The sequence below is a fragment of the Ochotona princeps genome, chromosome 29, assembly GCF_030435755.1.
Source record: "Ochotona princeps isolate mOchPri1 chromosome 29, mOchPri1.hap1, whole genome shotgun sequence".
Taxonomy (NCBI): Eukaryota; Metazoa; Chordata; class Mammalia; order Lagomorpha; family Ochotonidae; genus Ochotona; species Ochotona princeps.
Window position 1 is genome coordinate 20,252,573 of NC_080860.1, and position 19,830 is coordinate 20,272,402.

The 19,830-nt window shown below is 54.3% G+C and overlaps 1 protein-coding gene and 1 long non-coding RNA gene across 2 annotated transcripts; one reads left to right on the forward strand and one right to left on the reverse strand.

The window, feature by feature from the left end:
* The first annotated feature begins 143 nt into the window (after positions 1 to 143).
* UFD1 (ubiquitin recognition factor in ER associated degradation 1) lies at positions 144 to 18,013 on the forward strand. The gene is made up of 12 exons (XM_004592068.3): positions 144 to 303; positions 3,157 to 3,289; positions 3,641 to 3,673; positions 6,063 to 6,184; positions 7,724 to 7,854; positions 9,081 to 9,153; positions 9,882 to 9,950; positions 11,696 to 11,761; positions 11,998 to 12,045; positions 12,721 to 12,809; positions 13,284 to 13,365; positions 17,892 to 18,013. Exons 1-12 carry the CDS (start codon positions 301 to 303, stop codon positions 17,964 to 17,966), a joined length of 924 nt encoding a protein of 307 aa, XP_004592125.1. The 5' UTR covers positions 144 to 300; the 3' UTR covers positions 17,967 to 18,013.
* On the reverse strand, positions 17,694 to 19,804 carry LOC131478297 (uncharacterized). Its single transcript, XR_009244402.1, has 3 exons — positions 19,651 to 19,804; positions 18,284 to 18,346; positions 17,694 to 17,939 (listed from the first exon to the last, which is right to left on the reverse strand). It is a non-coding gene; the product is annotated as an uncharacterized LOC131478297 (long non-coding RNA).
* Between the last annotated feature and the right edge of the window lie 26 nt (positions 19,805 to 19,830).

Genomic DNA, 19,830 nt, shown 5'->3' on the forward strand with positions numbered 1-19,830 from the left:
GATTGAAATCTACCTTAGCAGGAGACATATACTAGTGAAGAGCATTTTTCCTATTTAAGTTTAGTACGTTTAGTCTCCCAGGACCTTTGCCTGGTTTTACCTCGTTTGCAGCAGATCCCCGGCCTCAGTATGTCCCCCCCACTCTGGATCCCAAGTTCGGCGCTTCCGGTAGGCGTCCGGGATCCTTCCGGGGCGTACGGGCTTTAGTGAGGCGGTGGCGGCTACAGACGGTCAAACTGTCGGCCGGTTTCCATCGCTCGGTTCTGTGGGAGCAGCGGCGTCGGCGAAGCGGGGTTCATCATGGTGAGTGAGCGGCGCAGGGCGGCGGGCAGGACGGGCCGCGTGAGGCCGGGGGCTGGCGGGGAGGGCCGGGGGCGGAGATGCCGAGTCACCGGTGCGGGCCTGCGGGCGCCCACGGGGGATCCCGGCGCCCTCGGCGGATCCCGGCGCCCTCAGCTGCTCCCGGGAACCCCGCTCGGTCCGGTCACCGCCCGCACTCCCCCTCAGGTGGATGGCATCGCCTCGATGGGTTCGCAGGCGCCGGACTCGCATCGGGTCTTGGCTGCACCCGGCGGTGGGGCGCGGCCCCGGGGTCCCCGGGGAGAGCAGCGGGGCTGTGCCCGACGCCCCCCGACGTCGTGCCTTCGGGGATGCTGAGACCCCGGGCAGCTGTGCAGTGCTCACAGCCGGTCCTCGCGGGGTGACAGTCCGAGGAATGGTCGGTGTAGCAGAGTCAGGTCACAGGGGGTTCCTCCTACAGACCCTGGGTATGGGGTCAAGAGTGCCTGGCGTTGAACTAAGCTGTCAGTGGTGTAAAGGAGAGATACAGGAGCCCGGAGAGGTAACCTAGTGGTTAAATCCTCGCCTTGTAGGAACTGGTGTCCCATATGGTGCTGTGTCCTGTCCCGGCTGCCCCGCTTCCCATCCAGCTCCCTGCTTGTGGCCTGGGAAAGCAATGGAGGATGGCCCAAAGCTTTGGGACCCTACACCCTCGTTGGAGACCCGAAAGAGGCTCCTGGCTCCTGGCTTCAGATCGGCTCTGCTTCGGCCTTTGCAGCCGCTTGGGGAGTAAATCATTGTACAGAAGATCTTCCTGTTTGTCTCTGCTTCTGCCTGTAGATCTGACTTTGCAATGAAATCTTACAAATAAATCTTTAAAAATATAAAAAGGTAAGACGAGAGCAGCAGGCGTGGTCCCTGCTCAGGTTCATAGGTAAACTGAAAGGAGGTTATTCTTCACAATATCAAAATGTGTTTATCTGAAAGTCATAATAACAGAGAGATGGGGAGAAACAGATTTTCCATCCACTGAAGGCCCAGTTTTAAATACCTCTTTTTAAATTTATTTTTATTAGAAAGGCAGATTTACGGAGAGAAGGAGAGACAGAAAGATCTTCCATCAGCTTGGCTCACTCCCCAAGTAGACACAAAGACGATCTGAGCTAATCCAAGGTAGGCACCTCTTCCGGGTCTCCCACGCAGCAGGTGCAGGGTCCCAAGGCTTTGGGCTGTCCTGGACTGCTTCCCCAGGCCACAGACAGGGAGCTGGATGGGAAGGGGAGCAGCCGGGACACGAACTGGCATGCAGCTACATGGGCTCCTGGTGTGTGTGAGAGGAGGATTTAGCCCCTGAGCCGTCACACGGGGCCCCACTGAGTCCCATTCCCGCGGATGAGTGCACCATTCGTGGTTCGCTGACCTGTCCAGAGCATCTGCGTTGCCTTCACTTCCTCCCGCTGGGAGCACAAGTGTGCAGATGGCTTCTCTAGATGCTGCTTTCTGTGCTTGTGAAAACATAGCCTGTTGTAGGGTATTAATTCTTTTCAATGCTTTTGCAAAAGGTCTCATGGCTAGGTCCCTTCCCAGTCCACATGAATGGCAGGGACTCAAGTACCTGCACCATCACCTGGGCCTGGTAGGGTACGTGTGAGTAGCAAGTTGGAATCTGGTGCTGTGGCAGGAATGGACAGATGCAGTCGGGAGTGGGTGACTGTCCCGACCAGTGGTGTAGCCACTACACCAGCCACCTGCCCTTTTATTCTCTTCAGCACTGTCGTAATTCCCGTATGCTCAGACCCCGCCTTGATGTGTGTGTGCCAGGCTTGCGAAGCTTCTCGTGAGTCCATAGCTCAGTTTTTCTCCTGATGTGGCTTTGCTTGTTGACCTGTGGAGCGCAACCTGTGTCCCTGCTGTGTGCTGGGAGAGCACCCTGGACAGGCTCGCGGCCCAGTCCTGGAGCGGCCAGGCAGTGTTCCTGGAGAAACGGCAGGAGGCCTGAGGAAGGCACCTGTACTTCTTCCTCTTTATTGCCTGAATGCCTGCCATGCCACGTGCCACTCTGTCCCTCTGCGGAGAGTCTCTTCCAGACCATTCCTGGGGACAGTGCTGTGGCGTAGCAGTGCCAACATCTTGTCCGGTTCAAGTCCTGACTGTTCCACTTCCAGTCCAGCTCCCGTTGTACGGATACATCAGTCTGTCCCCTGCCTGGGAAAGCGACAGATGACTCAAATTCTTGGGCTCTGCACCCATGTGGGAGGCCTGGGAGAAGCTCCTGACCCCGCTCTAGCCATCTGGGGAGTCAACCCAGGAGTGGAAGATATGCCTTTCGAATAAATTAAAAAACAAACAGCAATGCCCAGGAACTCTCAGGCCCCTCCTTGTCTTCAGAACTGTTTGATAACACAGTGCTCCCCCACAACCCCGTCTCTCTCTTCTTGAATGTCAGCTTTGCCCGAGTGATAGATGCTTTGTGATACAACCCAGTAGATAGCAGGCACTTCAACTTCATAAAGAGATGTTTTTGGGAGTGGGTGATTTTCCAGGTGGAGAACTAGCCCAGCAGGTGCAAGGCAGGCTTGGGAGCCAGTGGGACTGTTGGTCACTAGTTCACACTCAGTGTGCTAGGGGTCCTGAGGTCAGGAGGCAGAGGGCAAGCTTGGCGTGGCCAGCAAGACCCCACCAGATGAATCTGTGGAGACTAACTCGGGGGCGAGGCTGGGCCTGGCAGCCAAGAGGCAAGGTTCCCAGGCCATTGTGGTCGATCTTCAGTGACGCGTGGCGACACCGTCGCCGACTCTGGGCTGCCTGCGCTTGCGGCGGCGCGAAGCATAATCCCAGCATCCTGTTGTAACATCAGCCTTTCTTTTCTCCTCCTAGTTCTCGTTCAACATGTTCGACCACCCGATTCCTCGTGTCTTCCAAAACCGCTTTTCCACGCAGTACCGCTGCTTCTCCGTATCCATGTTCGCCGGGCCGAATGACAGGTCAGATGTGGAGAAAGGCGGGAAGAGTATGTCCTCGTTTCTATTTTGACTACCATAACCTCTCCTGCCCCGCGTCTCAATGCTTGTTAGCCTTCCCCAGGCCTCACCGCACCCTGGGGGACCAGAACGACGCCTGTGGGAGAGTGTGACTCTTACCCAGGCTGGCATGGTGGGGGTGGGCTGCGGCTGCGGGGTCACCACTTCAGCTCCCAAAAGTAAATTAGGCCAAGAAGATGCCTCCTGAAAGATCATGACAAACTTCTGACTACCCTTAAATCCCACTTACAACGTTGTTTGTAAAGACAGAACAGAAACCACTTCTTGCCTTTGGTCTGTCCTTGTTTATTAATATCTCTTAAATGTTCTTTTTTTTACAGTAATTATGCCGCCCTCGGCCCTGGATCAACTCAGTAAGTATTTTCCAGGTGACTTAAAAAGTCTTAGGTCATGTCATGGATAGCAGGAGTCAACCTAGGCGCCTCAAACATCAGACCCAGACACCCTTTGTCCCCCTCTGACCAGGAACTGACCCTGGAGCGCTCCTGTTTGACAGGGAAGCCTGAGCCCAGAGCACCCAGGGTGGAGATGGGGTGTGCTCGTGGCCAGGGTGCAGGCTAGGCCACAGAACCTGAGTGCCTCAGCTTCCCTGTGGGTGGCCACTAACATGATGGCAGGGGACCCCAAATGCTTTGTGCTGTGCCTGGGCTAGGCACCCCAGCTTTTCTCCTAAAGGAAAACATGGTCTGACGCCAAGAGGATGACCCCAGCAGCAGGTTCCTCCCGCATTTCTTTATTTTAGTTTTTAAAGACTTGTTTACTGAAAAGTCAGATTTACATAGAAATGAAGAGATAAAGAGAAAGATCTTCCATACACTGGTTCACTCCCCTGAGTGGCCGCAGTAGTCAGAACTGAGACGATCCGAAGCCAGGAGCCAGGAGCTTCTTCCAGGTCTCCCATGCAGGTGCAGGGTCCCAAGGCTTTGGGCTGTGCTTGACTGCTTTCCCAGGCTGCAAACAGGAAGCTGGAAAGGAAGCAGGGTGACAGGGTCACAAACTGGTGCCCATTAGGAACCCAGTGTCTGCAAGGTGAGGACTTCAGCCATTAAGCTACTGTGCCAGGCCCCAATGTCACTTTTTCTAACCAGGGACATCTATAGTGCCACTGGATATGTGTGTGTGTGTGTGTGTGTGTGTGTGTGTGTGTGTGTGTGTGAGAGAGAGAGAGAGAGAGAGAGAGAGAGAGAGAGAGACAACAACCCAAGCCCATCTGGCCCCAGCCACAAGGAAATTGGGGTCACTTTGAGTCAGCACCAGCCATGGCCATACCCAAGAAAGAATTTGGCGGGGTTCCCTGTCATCAACAGACCTGACCATCATACAGGCAGGAACAGGCCCCAGGAAGGCCTTTTGGGATAAACTTACCTAGGAGCTGGGCATCGTTTGTGAACCTTGGCCAAGTGCCCAGAAGAAAACCAGGCAGTCTTAGGTCACTCGTCAACAGGATTCAGATCATGAGTTGATCAAGCCCTTTAAATAGTGGAAACCACTGCATGGCATTCTGACATATAAGATAAAGGGGCTGGAGGAAGGGAGGGGATACAGAGGACTGGTGGAACCCCCAAGGCACTCCTGTCTGGTGCAAGAAGGAGTTTGGGGGTCCCTGGAGGGAGGGGCATTGGCACTTCTTCCCCTGCAGCCATCTGGGGCCCATCCAGCTGCACTACCAGGGAGCGTGCTGCAGATGGGGCTGTGGTCCTGAACATCAGCAGCCTGGGGAGGTGCGCCTCTCTGGCTAGTCCTCCCTTAGAGCTTGCTGCCCCAGCTCTTGCGCTCTCCTTGGTGGGAAGGGCCCAGATAAGGCCTGCTTTAGGTCCTGAACCTCGGTGGGACTTCTGCTGAGTCAGCTGGTCTTCACCCCCAGCAGCTGTAATGGTCCAGTCCCCATCCTGAAGCCAAGTGACTGGGCTGTGGGTCCCAGAACTGCTGTCAGGCTGGGTGACCCTGAGCATATGACATAACCGTGGGCTTGGTTTCCCCCATAGATGAAAAGGGGCATTGTTGGGACCTGCCTGATGGCCTGGAACATCCATACCATCCGTGCCTTCTCAGATTCCTCCCCAGCGCCTGGGGTCTCTGGGATTGCTGGCGAGCCTCTCCCTAGGGTCTGCTGTGTGGGGAGCCTGCCGGATCTATAGCAAATGCTGGGCCCTGGCACTAGATCCTGCTGGGTGGTGGCCCAGCCCAGCCTCCCTCCCCGGTGTCTGTCTCATGCAGCTGCCAGCCCTCACCATGCCTAGGCTGCTTGCTCCCTCTGCCTTTGCTGAGGCTGCGTACCCTGCCTAAGAGTCTCTCCCTGGCCCAGCAGCTCTGCCCTACCTGGGGGCTCCCTCCCCACAGCATCTGCTGCATCAGGGTGCACCTGTGTTCTTTCTCACCTTTGTCATAGAAACCTCTTACGGAGAGGATTTTGTCCAGTACATGGTATATAAATCGCCTATGAATGAGTGAATGAATGTGTCACTTTGAAGAGTGGCTGTTTGAGGTGATCACACACACACATCAGTGCCAGTGACCGTGTTATGGGGTTATCAGGTATTCCTAGGCTGCTGTGTGGGCCACATGCTATGTTTGCCCCGCCGTTACACAGGTGATGCCTTCAGGGACTCGGGGGGCAGGCGCTCGAGTATCCACTACGGGGAGCATGCTGTGTGGTGGGAGGCTGCTTCCAGGGAGGGCACTGGGAGAGCAAGTGTCTCCCCCTTCCTGGGAGCCGGACCTTAATGCCTGTGTCTTGTGTAGGCCGACTTAACATCACCTACCCCATGCTGTTCAAACTGACCAACAAGAACTCAGACCGGATGACGCACTGTGGCGTGCTGGAATTTGTGGCCGATGAGGGCATCTGCTACCTGCCCCACTGGGTGAGTGGGCCTTCCGCGGACTCGAGAGACTTCTCTCCTCAGCCTGCTCCTGTTGTGCTGTGTGGGTGTGTGCGCACTGCCCCTCTGGGGCACAGGCCATGTCCTGCTCATCAGTAGTGCACCTGCTCAGAGGCCACTCTGGACAGCTGAAGTACAGGCAGTGGCTCCTCCCCAGTCCCCTCTGCACCTGCACAGGCCCCCTCTGGCAGCTCACCTGCAGAGGTGAAGGGCGTGGGCCCTGGGAGAATGCCATAGCTCAAAGATTCTCCTGGACCTCGTAGAGCTGGGGGGCTGGGAGCCGCTGTGGGTGACAAAATGAAATGAAGCCCTATCTGGAAGGTGCATCACGACTCTCGGGATGCCACTGGGTGGGCTGCGAGGCCACCTGTGTCTGCTGGACCCCCAGGGTGTGTGAGCAGAGACCTGGTCTTGGCCCGAGGCAGCTGCGTCCACCTAGAGCCCCAGCTCCTCCATGGGCAGCCAGCCAGGGCTTCCCCTGCTGAGAAGCCTCTATTCCTGCTCGAGCCTCTCCAGAGTGCCCATCATGCTGTGTGGGCTCTGCTGGGCTGGAAAGGAGTGCTATCTCCACTGCTGGCCTCCTTGCCACCCTCAGGGCCCTTCGGGCAGACTGGTCCTCCCTGCCAAGCTCTGGCCTGGCCCTGTTTCCTGCCTCTGCTGCTCACACTGCATGGCTATGTCCTGCCTCTGGCCAGGCTTCCCTCAGGCCCGCGTGGGCTTCACGGCTTCGTGCTGGCACTCAGCCGCCTTCCACTCACTGCCCAGAGAAGTCTCCCTAAGGGACTAGGTGCTCAGCCTGCAGCAGATCCACTTTGACCAACCTCCCGCACCTGCCCAAGGCATTCGGCAGGCAGACCACCTTGTGTTTCTGTCGTGTCTGGAATGCCGCGGTCCTTTGCATGCAAGTATGTTAGGACCTCTGTGGGCTCATCTGGTACCTGCCCTAACTGCAGCAGGAGGTGATGCTCCCTGGCATCTCAGGCGGGCCAGGGTGGGAGGGACAAGGGACCAGGACTCTGGGGAAGATTGATGGACAATGGTGACCCCTGTTGGTCATCACCATGGTCATCAGGACCAGGTGTGCAAAGCACACTTGCACCATTCTCCCTATGTGGATGCTTGACATTCTCTTTAAGAAGGTTTATGACAAGAGAAGCAAAATCCCATTGACCCTGAGCTGGGTTTTGGCCCCCTGCAGTGGACCCTCAGGTTCCCACAGGCTCTCTCCACCTCTCTGTCTTGCTCAGCCTGCTTCACAAGCAGTCCGATTTGACCTCGGCCCCTTGTAGGAAGCTCTCCAGCCAGGGCCTCCGGGAGCTAGCACCCAAGCTGGCCACAAGCAGCGGGCTGCTACCCCAGGGGCCTCCCTTCTCCCACTCCTGACGTCACATCACAGTGGACTCGGCTGCTCCGCAGGAGTCCAGGTGCCCTTTTGGTCTGCTTACTGCGCTGGCCGGCTGGCCATGGCCTATCGGCTGCCTGGTTCCCAGGAGCCTCAGGCAGCCTTGTTCGTGGTTCCAGATGATGCAGAACCTGCTGCTGGAGGAAGGAGGCTTGGTCCAGGTGGAGAGCGTCAACCTGCAAGTGGCCACCTACTCTAAGTTCCAGCCACAGAGCCCCGACTTCCTGGACATCACCAACCCAAAAGCAGTGTATCCTTTTGCAATGGGAGGGTCACTAGGCAAAGGAGGGGTGTGCTGCCTGCTGACCATGAGAGGTAAGCTTGAAAAGATTGATTTATTTTTATTGGAAAGACAGATAAGACCTAGGGAGAGAAGGAGAGACAGACAGATTCTCCACCCACTGGTTCACTCCCCAAGCGGCTGCAACAGTCAGGGCTGTGCTGATCTGAAGCCAGGAGCCAGGAGCTGCTTCTAGGTCTCCCATGTGGATGCAGGGTCCCAAGGCTTCGGGCCATCCTCCACTGCTTTCCCAGGCTACAAGCAGGGAGCTGGATGGGAAGTGGAGTAATTGGAACAAAAACTGAGAAAGACCACATGTTTTGTGTATGCACATGAATAGGCCGCCCCTGTGTAGATACTACCAGTGCCCATATGGCTTGCCGGTCCTTGAAGGGGGAGGATTAGCCAGTAGAGCTATTGCACCAGCCCCATGGGTTTTTGTTTTTAAAGTTTATTTGAAAGGCAGAGTTGCAGAGACAGACGGATCTTCATCTGCTGGTTCACTCCATAAATGGCCGCAGTGACCAGGACTGGGTCAGGCCGCAGCCAGGAGCCAGGGCCTCTTCTGATCTCCCACATGGGTGCAGAGGCCCGTGCACTTGTGCTATCCTCTGCTGCTTTCCCAAGCACCTCAGCGGGGCGGGGGGGGGGGGGGCTGAATTTGAAATAGTGTAGCTAGGACTGAAACCAGTACCCATATGGGATGCCAGGGCTGCATTAAGCAGCTTAATGTGCTGTGCCACACAGCACTGGCCCTGAATCCATGTGATTTTATAACATTGATTACTTACTGTTATCAAAGGAACTTGCTCAGGACCTTTTCCTTTTCAGTTTTTAAAAAACTGAAGTTTAGAACATGCTGTTAAATGTTTTGGGTTTCCAGCCCAAAAGATGGAAACAGCAGAGGTATGAACGAAAGAATCTTGGTCTTGGGCCATGTACGAGGGCTCGGTCATGCTTTCATCTTCTGTGCGCCACAGGATTTTTTTCCATGCAGTTGTATTGAGGCCTAATTTACACACATTAACACACATGCCACGTCATGGTTTTCATGAGTTTTATGTGAAGTTTCCATCTTGCCTTGACACTAGGTGTGTGTATAAATGATGCTCCCATCTTGCACTGGGGTTGTGTGTGTGTGTGTGTGTGTGTGTGATGTTCCCATCCTGCGTGGCTCCTTGACACTGGGTATCCAGTTTAGAAAACGCGCTCAGGAACTTTGCCTGTCTGACCACTGGGGACGTCATCGCCATCAACTATAATGAGAAGGTAAGCCTGGCTTGCGCCCAGCAAGAGCCACTGCCATGTCCTTTCTGGTGTGGGCTGGGGCTTTTGTATGAGCAGGGATACTGGGCCCTTAGCCCCTCGTTACTGCCCTTTAGTCTGAGTTAAGGCCTCCTTGGGCCTGGGTCCCTGACCTTGTGATTCCTGCCCTTGCTATGGCAGTGTGTTCGGTGTTTCTTGTAAACCGTCTTCCAGTGTCCCTCCTGGCAGCCTCCATCGATGACCCACTTCTGCTGTGACCTAGTACCTGTCCCAGCAGCAACAAGCCCCAGCGCTGACTGGGTAAATATGTCACAGCCACTCAGTGACACATTAGCCCCACTGGACCCTCTTGGGGTTTCTTTCATGATGGGACTCTCCAGATCTGTTTAAAATGATTGCGAAAGCGAGATGCGGTCAAGGTGCAGAGAAGGACGCTGCGAAGATACAGGACAACATCCAGGGGTCACCTCTGCCTTAGGTGCTTCTTCACCCTCCTTTGCAGGCCTCAGGTCGGCCCAGACACAGCAGCTTTGCCGTTGGCCACACAGTGTCCCCCTGTGTAACTCTCATTTGTTCACGTGGGGCAGAGAAAAACCCTTTAACTGATCAATGGATAGGCACTTTGGCAACGTTGGAGTGAGCACCCTTGGACTTTTCTTTTTGAGGACCTAACTGTTAATTGACAATAAATGCCTAGCAGTGAACTTCTGACTTCCACCCTCTTCCCACAGATCTACGAGCTGCGGGTGATGGAGACCAAACCTGACAAGGCTGTGTCCATCATCGAGTGTGACATGAATGTGAGTGACTGTCCAGTTTCAGGGAGTTTGAGCCCTGAGAAGGCAGGCAGGCAGTTGGTGATGCCTGCCAGCTAGGGCCGGCAGAGAGTGTCACACAGCCCCTGGGACCACTTGGGTGAGGAGGAGGCCACCAACCTGGTAGCCATGGCAGGTTCTGCCCCCAGGGCTCAGCCTGGAACTGCCAGAGGGGTGAATGAACTCTTCAGATCTCGGGAGGCCCTCTCAGCTTCCTGAACGGGGCTGGAGTACCCCTCGCCTGGGGACTTCAGAGCGTTCCTGGAAAATGGAACTGGAAGATCAGCTAGTTGCAATGCAGAAGTATTTGAAATACATGCATATGAGGGAGCTCAAAAAAAAAAAAAAATGGGAAAATGGATATTATGAAAAATGATGCCTTTTTGTTTGTTTTTAATTTATTTCAGTCAGAGGGACAGACTGAGAGAGATCTTCCATCTGCTGGTTTCCTCTCCAAGACCTAGGCCAAGTTTAAGCCAGGAGCCTCGCACTCCGTCCTGATCACCCCGTGGGTGGCAGGGACCCAAGTCCCTGGACCATCATCTCCCGCTTTCCCAGGCACATTAGCAGGGAGTTAGGTCAGAAACAGAGGAGCCAGGACTTGAAGCAGCACTCCGATACGGGATGTCAGCCTTCCAGGCAGTGGCTCAATCCGCCGTGCCATGGCACCTGCCTCTTTATCTTTATTGGAAAGGCAGACATACAGAGAGAAGATCTTCACTCCCCAAGTGGTCACTACGGCCAGAGCTGAGCCAATCTGAAGCCAGGAGCCAGGAGTCTCTCCTGGTCTCCCATGTGGGTGCAGGATCCCAAAGCTTTGGACCACCCTCCACTGCTTTCCCAGGCCACTAGCAGGGAGCTGAATAGGAAGCAGGGTCGTGGGGATTAGAACCAGCACCCATATTATCAGATGCTGTCACATTCAAGGTGAGGACCTTAACCACTACGCTATCGCGCCGGGCCCCACTAGCCGAAATTTATTAGTGGCATCCGGCTTTTATAGACTGAGGGTCACATAGGATAAGGGAGGAGATATTGAGGAGCTTACAGAGTTCCCATAAGCCTGTGTATGGAACCCATCAATTGATTCCACACTTTTGAAAGTGTCTCTGTTTTGTATATCCAATCAACTGTTCCCATTCAGATGGTGTCCAATCAATTGTTCTCATACAAATGATGTCCTATCAGTTGTCCTACACAGACACACAGTGCGTGGGTCCCTGCCACCCACATGGGAGACCAGGGTGTAGTTTCTGACTCCTTGCTTCAGCCTAGCACAGATCTCGTTGAGGCCAACTGGGTAGTGAACCAGTTGGTTGAAGAACTCTCCGAGCCTCCCCCTCCCTCTCAGCTTCTCCTTTTCTGGTACTCTGCCTTTAAAATAAATTAATTTTAGGGGCCAGTGCTATAAGTTCAAGCCACTGTCAATAATATTGGAGTTCTGCATGGTTGCCAGTTTCGTCTTGCTCGGCTTCTGATCCAGCTCCCTGTCAGTGGCCTTGGAAAAACATCAGGAAAACATAGGAAACTTGGAATAAGTCCCTGGCTTGTGCCACGCCAAGCCCAGGCTGTGGCAGCTGTTTGAGAAGTGAACCAGAAGGTGGAAGACCTCTTTCTCTCTCTGCCATAACTCTTTCAAATCAATAAACAAGTGTTTAAAAACCGAAACAGACAAGAAACCCAAATAGGGTTGTGTTGCAAAGATTTTACTTTTCATCTTGGAAACCTAGGTGGACTTCGATGCTCCTCTGGGCTACAAAGAACCCGAGAGACAGGTGCAGCATGAGGAGTCGACGGTGAGTGACTTCAGCAACGCCCCTCCTGCACCCTGCACGCTTCCTGGTTTGGGTTCTGGGACTGCTCTGAGTTGCCCAGCTTCTCTTCCAGGCCTGTTCTGGGGGGTGGAGATGGGAGACAAGCGATATGGGGTGGCCCAGCTGTTGGGGTGTAGGCAGCAATAGACACAGAGGCTCAGGGAGGGGCTTGGCAGGCCCCTTGGGATGCTCACCCCGGGTCCCTGTCTCCCCATCAGGAAGATGAGCCTGAGCACAGCAGCTACACTGGAGAGCTGGGCTTCCGCGTGAGTACTGGGCCCCGTCACCTTGCCTGCTGGTCCGCACCAGGCCCTCTGCTGCCTCTACCCCGGACATCCACTGAGGCTGGGGCATCAGCAGGGACTAGAGCCTACCGTCTGCTTAGTTACCAAACCCCTTTACACCCACTTTCTCCTGGAGTGCTCCCCAACAGCCCTATGAGGTGGTTCTCGGTTCTTCCTTCCCCAGATGTCTCCCCTATTATCACAAGCACACACATGTCCTTTCCTCAGGTTCACCACTGTCTTATTTCCCTTTGACTGTCCCGTTTGAAGGTGAGTGTAGTCAGAAACAGCCGCCTAGCCAGGCTTCCTGGTGACCAGGAGGCAGGGGCTCAGCTATGAGTACTGTGTACTTGCTAGCAAGTAGCAACTGGCCAAGAGAAAGCTGAGCAGGAGACAGACACATCAGAGGCCTCAGGCCAGCTCCTGCTGAGGCCGAGTGGTCCATGAATGCATCCATGGCTGCCAGCCAGCCAGAGAGCCCTCCTCAGCTCAGCCCATGCAGGGCAAGTAGAGAACGCTCAGCAGTCAGCCCCAGGCACCTGGGGAAGAAAGAAGGGGAGGCAGCCCCCAGCTTGCATCCCTGCAGCTGTCTCGGCACAGGGCACTTGGGTGTCGATCCAGGGACTCAGCACATGACTCTGTGACTTGCCTTCCTAGGCCTTCTCCGGCTCTGGGAACAGACTGGATGGAAAGAAGAAAGGGGTGGAGCCCAGCCCCTCCCCACTCAAGCCTGGAGACATTAAAAGGTGGGTCTGTCATGTAGGGAGGGTCTGTGCCAGCCACCCCCCAGGCAAGGGCAGCCTCGCTCTAGCTCTGGTGACAAGCCCCAATGGGGTGGACTCGGCCGCCTCCTGTTTTGGTTGGGTGGAGAGTCCCTGTGGGGTCCCAGCACCCTCACAACAGATCCCTCCCCTGGCAGCCATGACAGAGATGGGGTTCCTACTGAATCTCCACAGGAGCCAAGGGGGATTGTAGCCTTTTCAGACCTCCCGTTATGTCCCTGTGACCCCAGAGTCTGCAGTGGCCTGCCCTGTACCCAGTGTATAAACCAAAACTGCCATCTGTACTTCCCTCGGGGCTCCCTGCTGGGAGGGTGCTGGCGTTGGGATGGGTCCCCAAGGAGACGCTGTCTTTCCTGCTGGCTCGCCCTTGACTGTCTGAATCACCACGAGTCCTTTCCCGCCTCTGAAATGAGCATATCTCCTTATCTGTCATTACAGGGGGATTCCCAATTACGAATTTAAACTTGGTAAGATCACTTTCATCAGAAACTCACGTCCACTGGTCAAAAAGGTTGAAGAGGTGAGTTTGTTTCATGGGTCGTGAGAAGAAATATTTGCTGACAGTGACTGGGGGTGGGGGAACCTTACCATTCTTTTAAAGATTTTATTTTTATTACAAAGTCAGATATACAGAGAGGAGGAGAGACAGAGAGGAAGATCTTCCGTCCGATGTTTCACTCCCCAAGTGAGCTGCAACGGCCTGTGCTGCACCGATCTGATGCTGGGAACCTGGAACCTCTTCCGGGTCTCCCACGCGGGTGCAGTGTCCCAATGCATTGGGCCATCCTCGACAGCTTTCCCAGGCCACAAGCAGGGAGCTGGATGGGAAGTGGAGCTGCCGGGATTAGAACCGGCGCCCCTATGGGATCCCGGGGCGTTCAAGGCGAGGAGTTTAGCTGCTAGGCCACTGCGCCGGGCCCAACCTTACCATTCTTAATGGCATTGTTCCCATCATAATTACCCCCATTTCCAAGACCCACCAGCCCCGTGGCCTGCTTTTCCTGTAGAGCCTGTGTGACCATGTGCAGGCTCTGCCACCAAACAGCAGGATGGCTTCTGTGGGTCACATTCTGTTTGCTCCGTTGTGCCAAGGCCAAGGGCTCCTTGGGAAGCCCTCTGCAGCACTAGAAGCAGGGGAGGCCCGCGCAGCAGCAGGCATGGGTGAGTCATGCCTGGCAGTTAGCCCTTACACCCTGGCTCCTCCGTCAAGTGCTTTCCAGGCTTGCACCAGCTAGAAACGGGCTTCTCACAGTGTCTGGCTCAGCCCCAGGCTGACCCATTGCCTGACTGTAGATTTACTAAAGAAACGGTGACGCTGGCAGGCCAGATGTGTTTCATCCATGCATAACCACTACAAGAGTACTTATTAAACATGGAAGTTAGCCTCAAAGCCCAAAGAAGAGGAGGTGGCTGCAGCAAGATTTCGGAGGCTTCAGGGCACGAAGTGGTATGAAAACGTGCGTAACAGACGTGGGAAGCCACATCCTCTGCCAGCGTGCAGGCTGGCGCTCTGGGAAGACGGGATGGAACGTCTTTCAGAAAGCCATTAGCGTTCAATCCCCTCCCGGCCACTGCCCCACTGGGCCTGGGCCTCCACCTGCCTCAGCCCAGGAGAAGGCATCATGGAAGGCCTCCTAGACGGGGGGGCCTTGACTGGTCAGTCAGCAAGATGCAGGTTAGGGAGTGGCACTGTGTGTCCTCAAGGTCGGTGTCTGTGGTGTTCTTGTGGGACTCAGAGCCTGGGCCCTGGCAGCCAGGCCTGCTCAGTGTAGTCTCCCGGAGTTCGTTTATGCTGCACTAGGCTGGGCGGCTGTCAAGGAAGGAGGCCTGTTTTCCCGGCCTTTTTGAGGGCCTCTGCACGCACAGAGTCAGGTGCCAGCAGCATGATGCAGGGGAGAGAATGGCGAGTGGCACAGCGCGCAGGAGGAGGCAGGAAGGCAAGCTGAGAAAGCTGGGCTCTCCACAGCAACCCTCGGGCCCTAACCCCCCGCCTAGAGACCGCCCTGAAGGCCTTCCAAAAGCAGCAGTGACCGACCTAGCTCCCACACCTCCCCAAGGTTCCGTCACTTCTCAGTTCTGTCATGTTGGGGACCACCGCTGTAAACAAGCCCATCCAGGCTGCAGCACAGCTGGAGGCTGGGCAAGTTTGATCTGATCGGTCTGATCAGCCCGAAAAGCCCAAAGCTGATGATAAGCGGCAGCAGACACAGGCAGAAGGCACCCAGTCCTCACACCCACACAGTTAAGAGCTGCTACAAAGAGGGACCAGAGACCTCACCTGGGAAACAGTGGCTTCAAAGCACCAATTGAAAGGACCCACTGGGCTCCAGCCAGGGAAGGGCGATGGCGCCACCCAGAGGCCAGGAGGAGACATCCACGCAGGACACACAGTTTGCTGAAAGATCACCAAGCCCACAACCTTAGAATGGGGCTGGATGTTTTTGTAGACAAAGAATCCTGTTTGAAAGGCAGAGAGATTTTCCATCTGCTGGTTCACTCCAAAGGCCTCCAGTGGCAAGGACAGGCCTGGCCGGAGCCTGCAGCTCAGTCTGGGTCTCCAAGTGGCTAGCAGGGACCTAGTTGCTCGAGCCATCGCCCGGTATATCCCAGGGTGCATATTGTCAGGAAATTTAAATCAGGACTAGAGGCGAACTTAAACCTAGGCACCCCAACATGGGGTGGGGTATTCTAAGCAATGTCTAAACCCACTGAGCAGATAACATGAGCGGTTGCCTGCTGTGATTCAGCAAATGGAAAATCCCTTGACCTAGCTTTTTGACAACAGTTACAGGAAAGGCAACTCCCTGGCCATAGCTCACGTTCACGGTTGTCACCACAGAAACTGAACCGCCCCTGGGAGGTACAGCACACTGCAGAAGCGGGGGGGGGGGGGGGTGCCCGGTGCTTGTACGAAACGACAGATGCTCGTCCTCTGTGTGAAGAGTAAACAGATAATGCCCAAGGCTGTCCAGCAGGGAAGCTGAGGGAAGTACCTGCTCTTCCCAAATGTTGGGAATAAAGCAATCCTGTTTCTTGCCAGCGAGGGCACAGCAGGCTGGAGTATTCCTGAGGCTGGTTAGTCTTTGTTAGGCCGGGACACCTTTCTTCAGCCAGGGGCCACGTGGATATTTACAGCATTTTTCACAGGGCTATATATAATGATCAGCCCAGAGATGAGTCAGCTACGGATTGGCTGCATTCTGATCCTGCCAGAGGATGGTGCCATGACAGGGCCAAACTCAATGATTTCATGTAGGCTGGCAGAGCTGCACCCCTGCTGCCTAGGTTTTTTATTTTTGTTTTCCTTATCATTTTATTCAGAGATTAATTTTTTAAGATTTATTTATTTTTATCGGAAAGGCAGATATACAGAGAGGATGAGAGATAGAGAGGAAGATCTTCCATCCACTGTGACCGCAACAGTCAGTGCTGTACCAATCTGAAGCCAGGAGCCAGGAGCTCTTCCGGGTCTCCCACGCAGGTGCAGGATCCCAAGGCTTTGGGCCAGCCTCGACTGCTTTCCCAGGCCACAAGCAGGGAGCTGAATAGGAAGTGGGGCTGCCAGGACATGAACTGGCGCCCATATGGGATGCTGTCGCGTTCAAGGCGAGGACCATAGCCACTAGACCACCGCGCCAGGCCCACTGCCTAGTTTTTTAAACCTCTTTAGGACCAGTTAGAAGCATGGCAGACCTTAGGCTGCAAGCATGCAATTGAAAATGCTGCAACTCGTTAATTACAACAGCAATTAAGGCACTACCTGAGATGCCCACCTCCTGTACTGGAGTGTCTGGGTTTAAGTTATGGCTCTGGCTTACAATTCCAGCTTCCTTTTAGTACGCACCCTGGAAGCAGTGGGAGGTGACTCAAGTTCTTGGCCCCACCTTGGAGACCTGCATTGCATTCCAGACTCCTGGCCGTGGCCTCCCTCAGTTTTAGCTGTTTTGGGCTAATGAACTAATGGATGGGCATTGGGTGTGGTGTAGTGGGTTAAGTCACTGCTTGCAATGCCAACGTCCATATCCCAGTGCCTGTAAAATTCCAGCCCACTCTGTGATCTAGCTCCCTGCTAGTGTACTTGTAAAGGCAGCGAGTGATGTCCCAAACATTTGTGGGAGAACAGGATGGAGTTCCTGGCTAGTGCCTCTGGCCTGGCCTGGCCTGGTCCCAGCCAGGGTGACCATTTGGGGCATGAACCACCAGATGAAAGGTTCTGTCTCTCTCCCTGCTTTTATGTGTGTATATGTATATTCACATATATACATTCCAAAGGCTAGTGACAATACTGTCACACGAAACAGTGAGTGCTTCTTCCACCATGGAACAGTCTCATTATTTCCAGGTTTACAGTATGTTTGTTTTTATATATTACATATAAACAGCAATATATGCATATATTATATACATGTATTATATACAGTACGTTTATGTGTTATATCCGTACATATAATATATATATACACACACATGCATTGGCTTCAGAATCAAGTGTGAAGACAACTTATATAAGCACGTACAGAAAAGTGACTGGAAACATTGTCTTTGTGTGGCAGTGCTGGGTGACTGGGGTGTATATTTCATGTTTTTCACATAGAGCATGGTTATTCTGTGAAAGGATACACATCTCTTCCCCAGCTTACAATGGTTCAACTTGGTAATGGTGGAAAAGCAATAGGCACCCCAGTTTGAACTCAGGATGTGGATCTTCTGGGTTAGTGCCATGTGGGACAGGAGCCTGTGGCCGTGCTGGGCAGTGGGAGGAGCCCAGCTTCCAGACAGCAGATGCTGAGGTGCCCTGTGCTGCATTTGCCAGGTTAGGGGAAGAACGACGCCATCGCTTGCGGTGTTGTCAGGGCAGGATGGCTGTGATGGCTGGGCCCCTTGGATGGTGAATAGTCTGATACTGTTCTAGGTTCGCTTCTCCAGGCAGTACATGATGGTGTTTATGTTTGTAGTTGGAAGTTAGGAGCACGGAAGGCTGGTACACGAGTCACGTGATAGCGTCAGGGAGTTTGTAACAGAGCGTTTTTTTATCTTCACCGCTAGGATGAGGCCGGCGGCCGATTTATCGCTTTCTCTGGAGAAGGACAGTCGCTGCGCAAAAAAGGAAGAAAGCCCTAAATTGGGACTTTGGCTGCTTTGAAAATAAAAGAAACCCTGGCAACATACTGGCTTTTAGTTACTGGCTTGGACAGGGACAGGGCTGCTCCACTGGGCTCCTTAAGGTTTGTTTCGGGTTCCCCAAGGTGTTCAGGTCTGCCCGGACGTTGAGCGGCTGGATGCATAGTTGTGAGGTTGACTTTGGAAAAGAGAACAGGCTGCTGGAGTTGCAGAGTTGCTGTGGACAGCCACCTCCTTGCGGGGGGACAGGGCCTCTTGGGGAGCAGAGGCCCCCCAATTTCTGACAAAACCAGCAGAGGGGATGGAACTGCTCTAACTGGAGAGGCTTTCTCCTTTATTTCTCCTTTTCCCGGGTTGATCACTTCCGCATTGCCTTTGGCCTAGAAAAAAAAATGGTTTCAATAAAACAGTCGTTCCATAAATGATAGCTGTCACATTACTCTGGCTGCAATTTAAATGTCTGAGAGTGTTCCTGTTTTTATTTTACATGTTGATTTTTTTTTTTTTTTCCTGAACGTGCCACTTGGCAGAATGAAGCCTGGATCTGAGTAACTTCACCCTTCTGTTGTGAACTTGTAGGGCCACCAACCCCTCGTGACACAGAGAGAGGTGTTAGAATGAGTGAGTGCTGCTGATGACGCCCCTCTGGCTCCTCCTTGCACGCAGGCCCCCAGCTTTACTGGTTACATTGTCCCAGGTTCTGCCAGCCTGTCTCTATTTTGGATCAGTACTCATCTGGTCTCAGATCACTTTCTGATACGCCAATCCTAATATTTTTCCATGTATTCCTTCAGAATAATTCTAAATCCATGAATTCCAAATAAAACCAAAACCCAGATTGTCTGTGTATGCTCAATGGGCAGCTGGCTGGATGTTCCAGGAAGGCCCCTTGCAGGTGCCCCATGTGTGGCTTCTGGAAAAGAGACAGGATGCCCTGAACCTGGTGATAGGAGCCAGTGATCAGGCCCAGCCCACTGCCCGCATGTTCCAGGCGCTGTTCTGGACAGGGTGGCCTGCTCTCGAGGGATCTGCCCTGTGGCACACACATTGCCCTCACCAACTGCCACTTAGCAGACAGAAGCCCTCCAGCTGCATGACGGGGTTGGCTGACATGCCCATGTTGCACACACTGGGACAAAGTGAGGACAAGCCAGCCCAGCCGGCCCGGGGTGTTTGTCCTCCTTCCCCAAGGCACCCCTACAGAGTGCACGGTAAACCTCTTCCTGGTCCTTTGCTGGTGGCCCATTCCCCTTCCTAGCCAGGCGCAGACCCCAGTGCTGGGTCTGCTGTGACGTTTGGGGCCATGTGTTGTCACCACGGGGTCTGATCCGGTCCTTCCCCTCAGTAGCCTGTCCACACTGGGTCACTCAGCCAGCCGCCTCAACAGCCTCCCTTCCTGGGAGGGGTCCAGCCACTGCCTTGGAGATGGTTCTGCTGACAGACCTCGGAGAACCACGGCCTAGAAATGAGGGGGATAATCTGTGTTGCCTTCATTGTCTCCTAATCTGACACCAGCCATGCAGTCTCCGTGTCCCAGAACACACAATGCACCCGAACAGCCCCCATCTTCTTGTGAATTCGCCTCTCCCGAGTGGACACCCAGGCGACACCACAGTAGCTGCTGTGTCTGCAAAAAATAAACCGGATTTTAGCTTCAGCAACAAAGCTGCTGGACAAAACTGACCTGAACCGTGCAGTCTCAGCGGACCTGACGTGCCTGGCTGTCCCGGGCGCCCGCGGGCAACCATGCAGGTGGTGGCTGCCATCCCCGGGGCCGAACTGCCCGCCACTTCCTCCGTCTCCCGGAACACGCCTCTCCTCGGCTCCGCCCCCGAGTGTAATTGGCTGCATGGTCCAAGCGTCG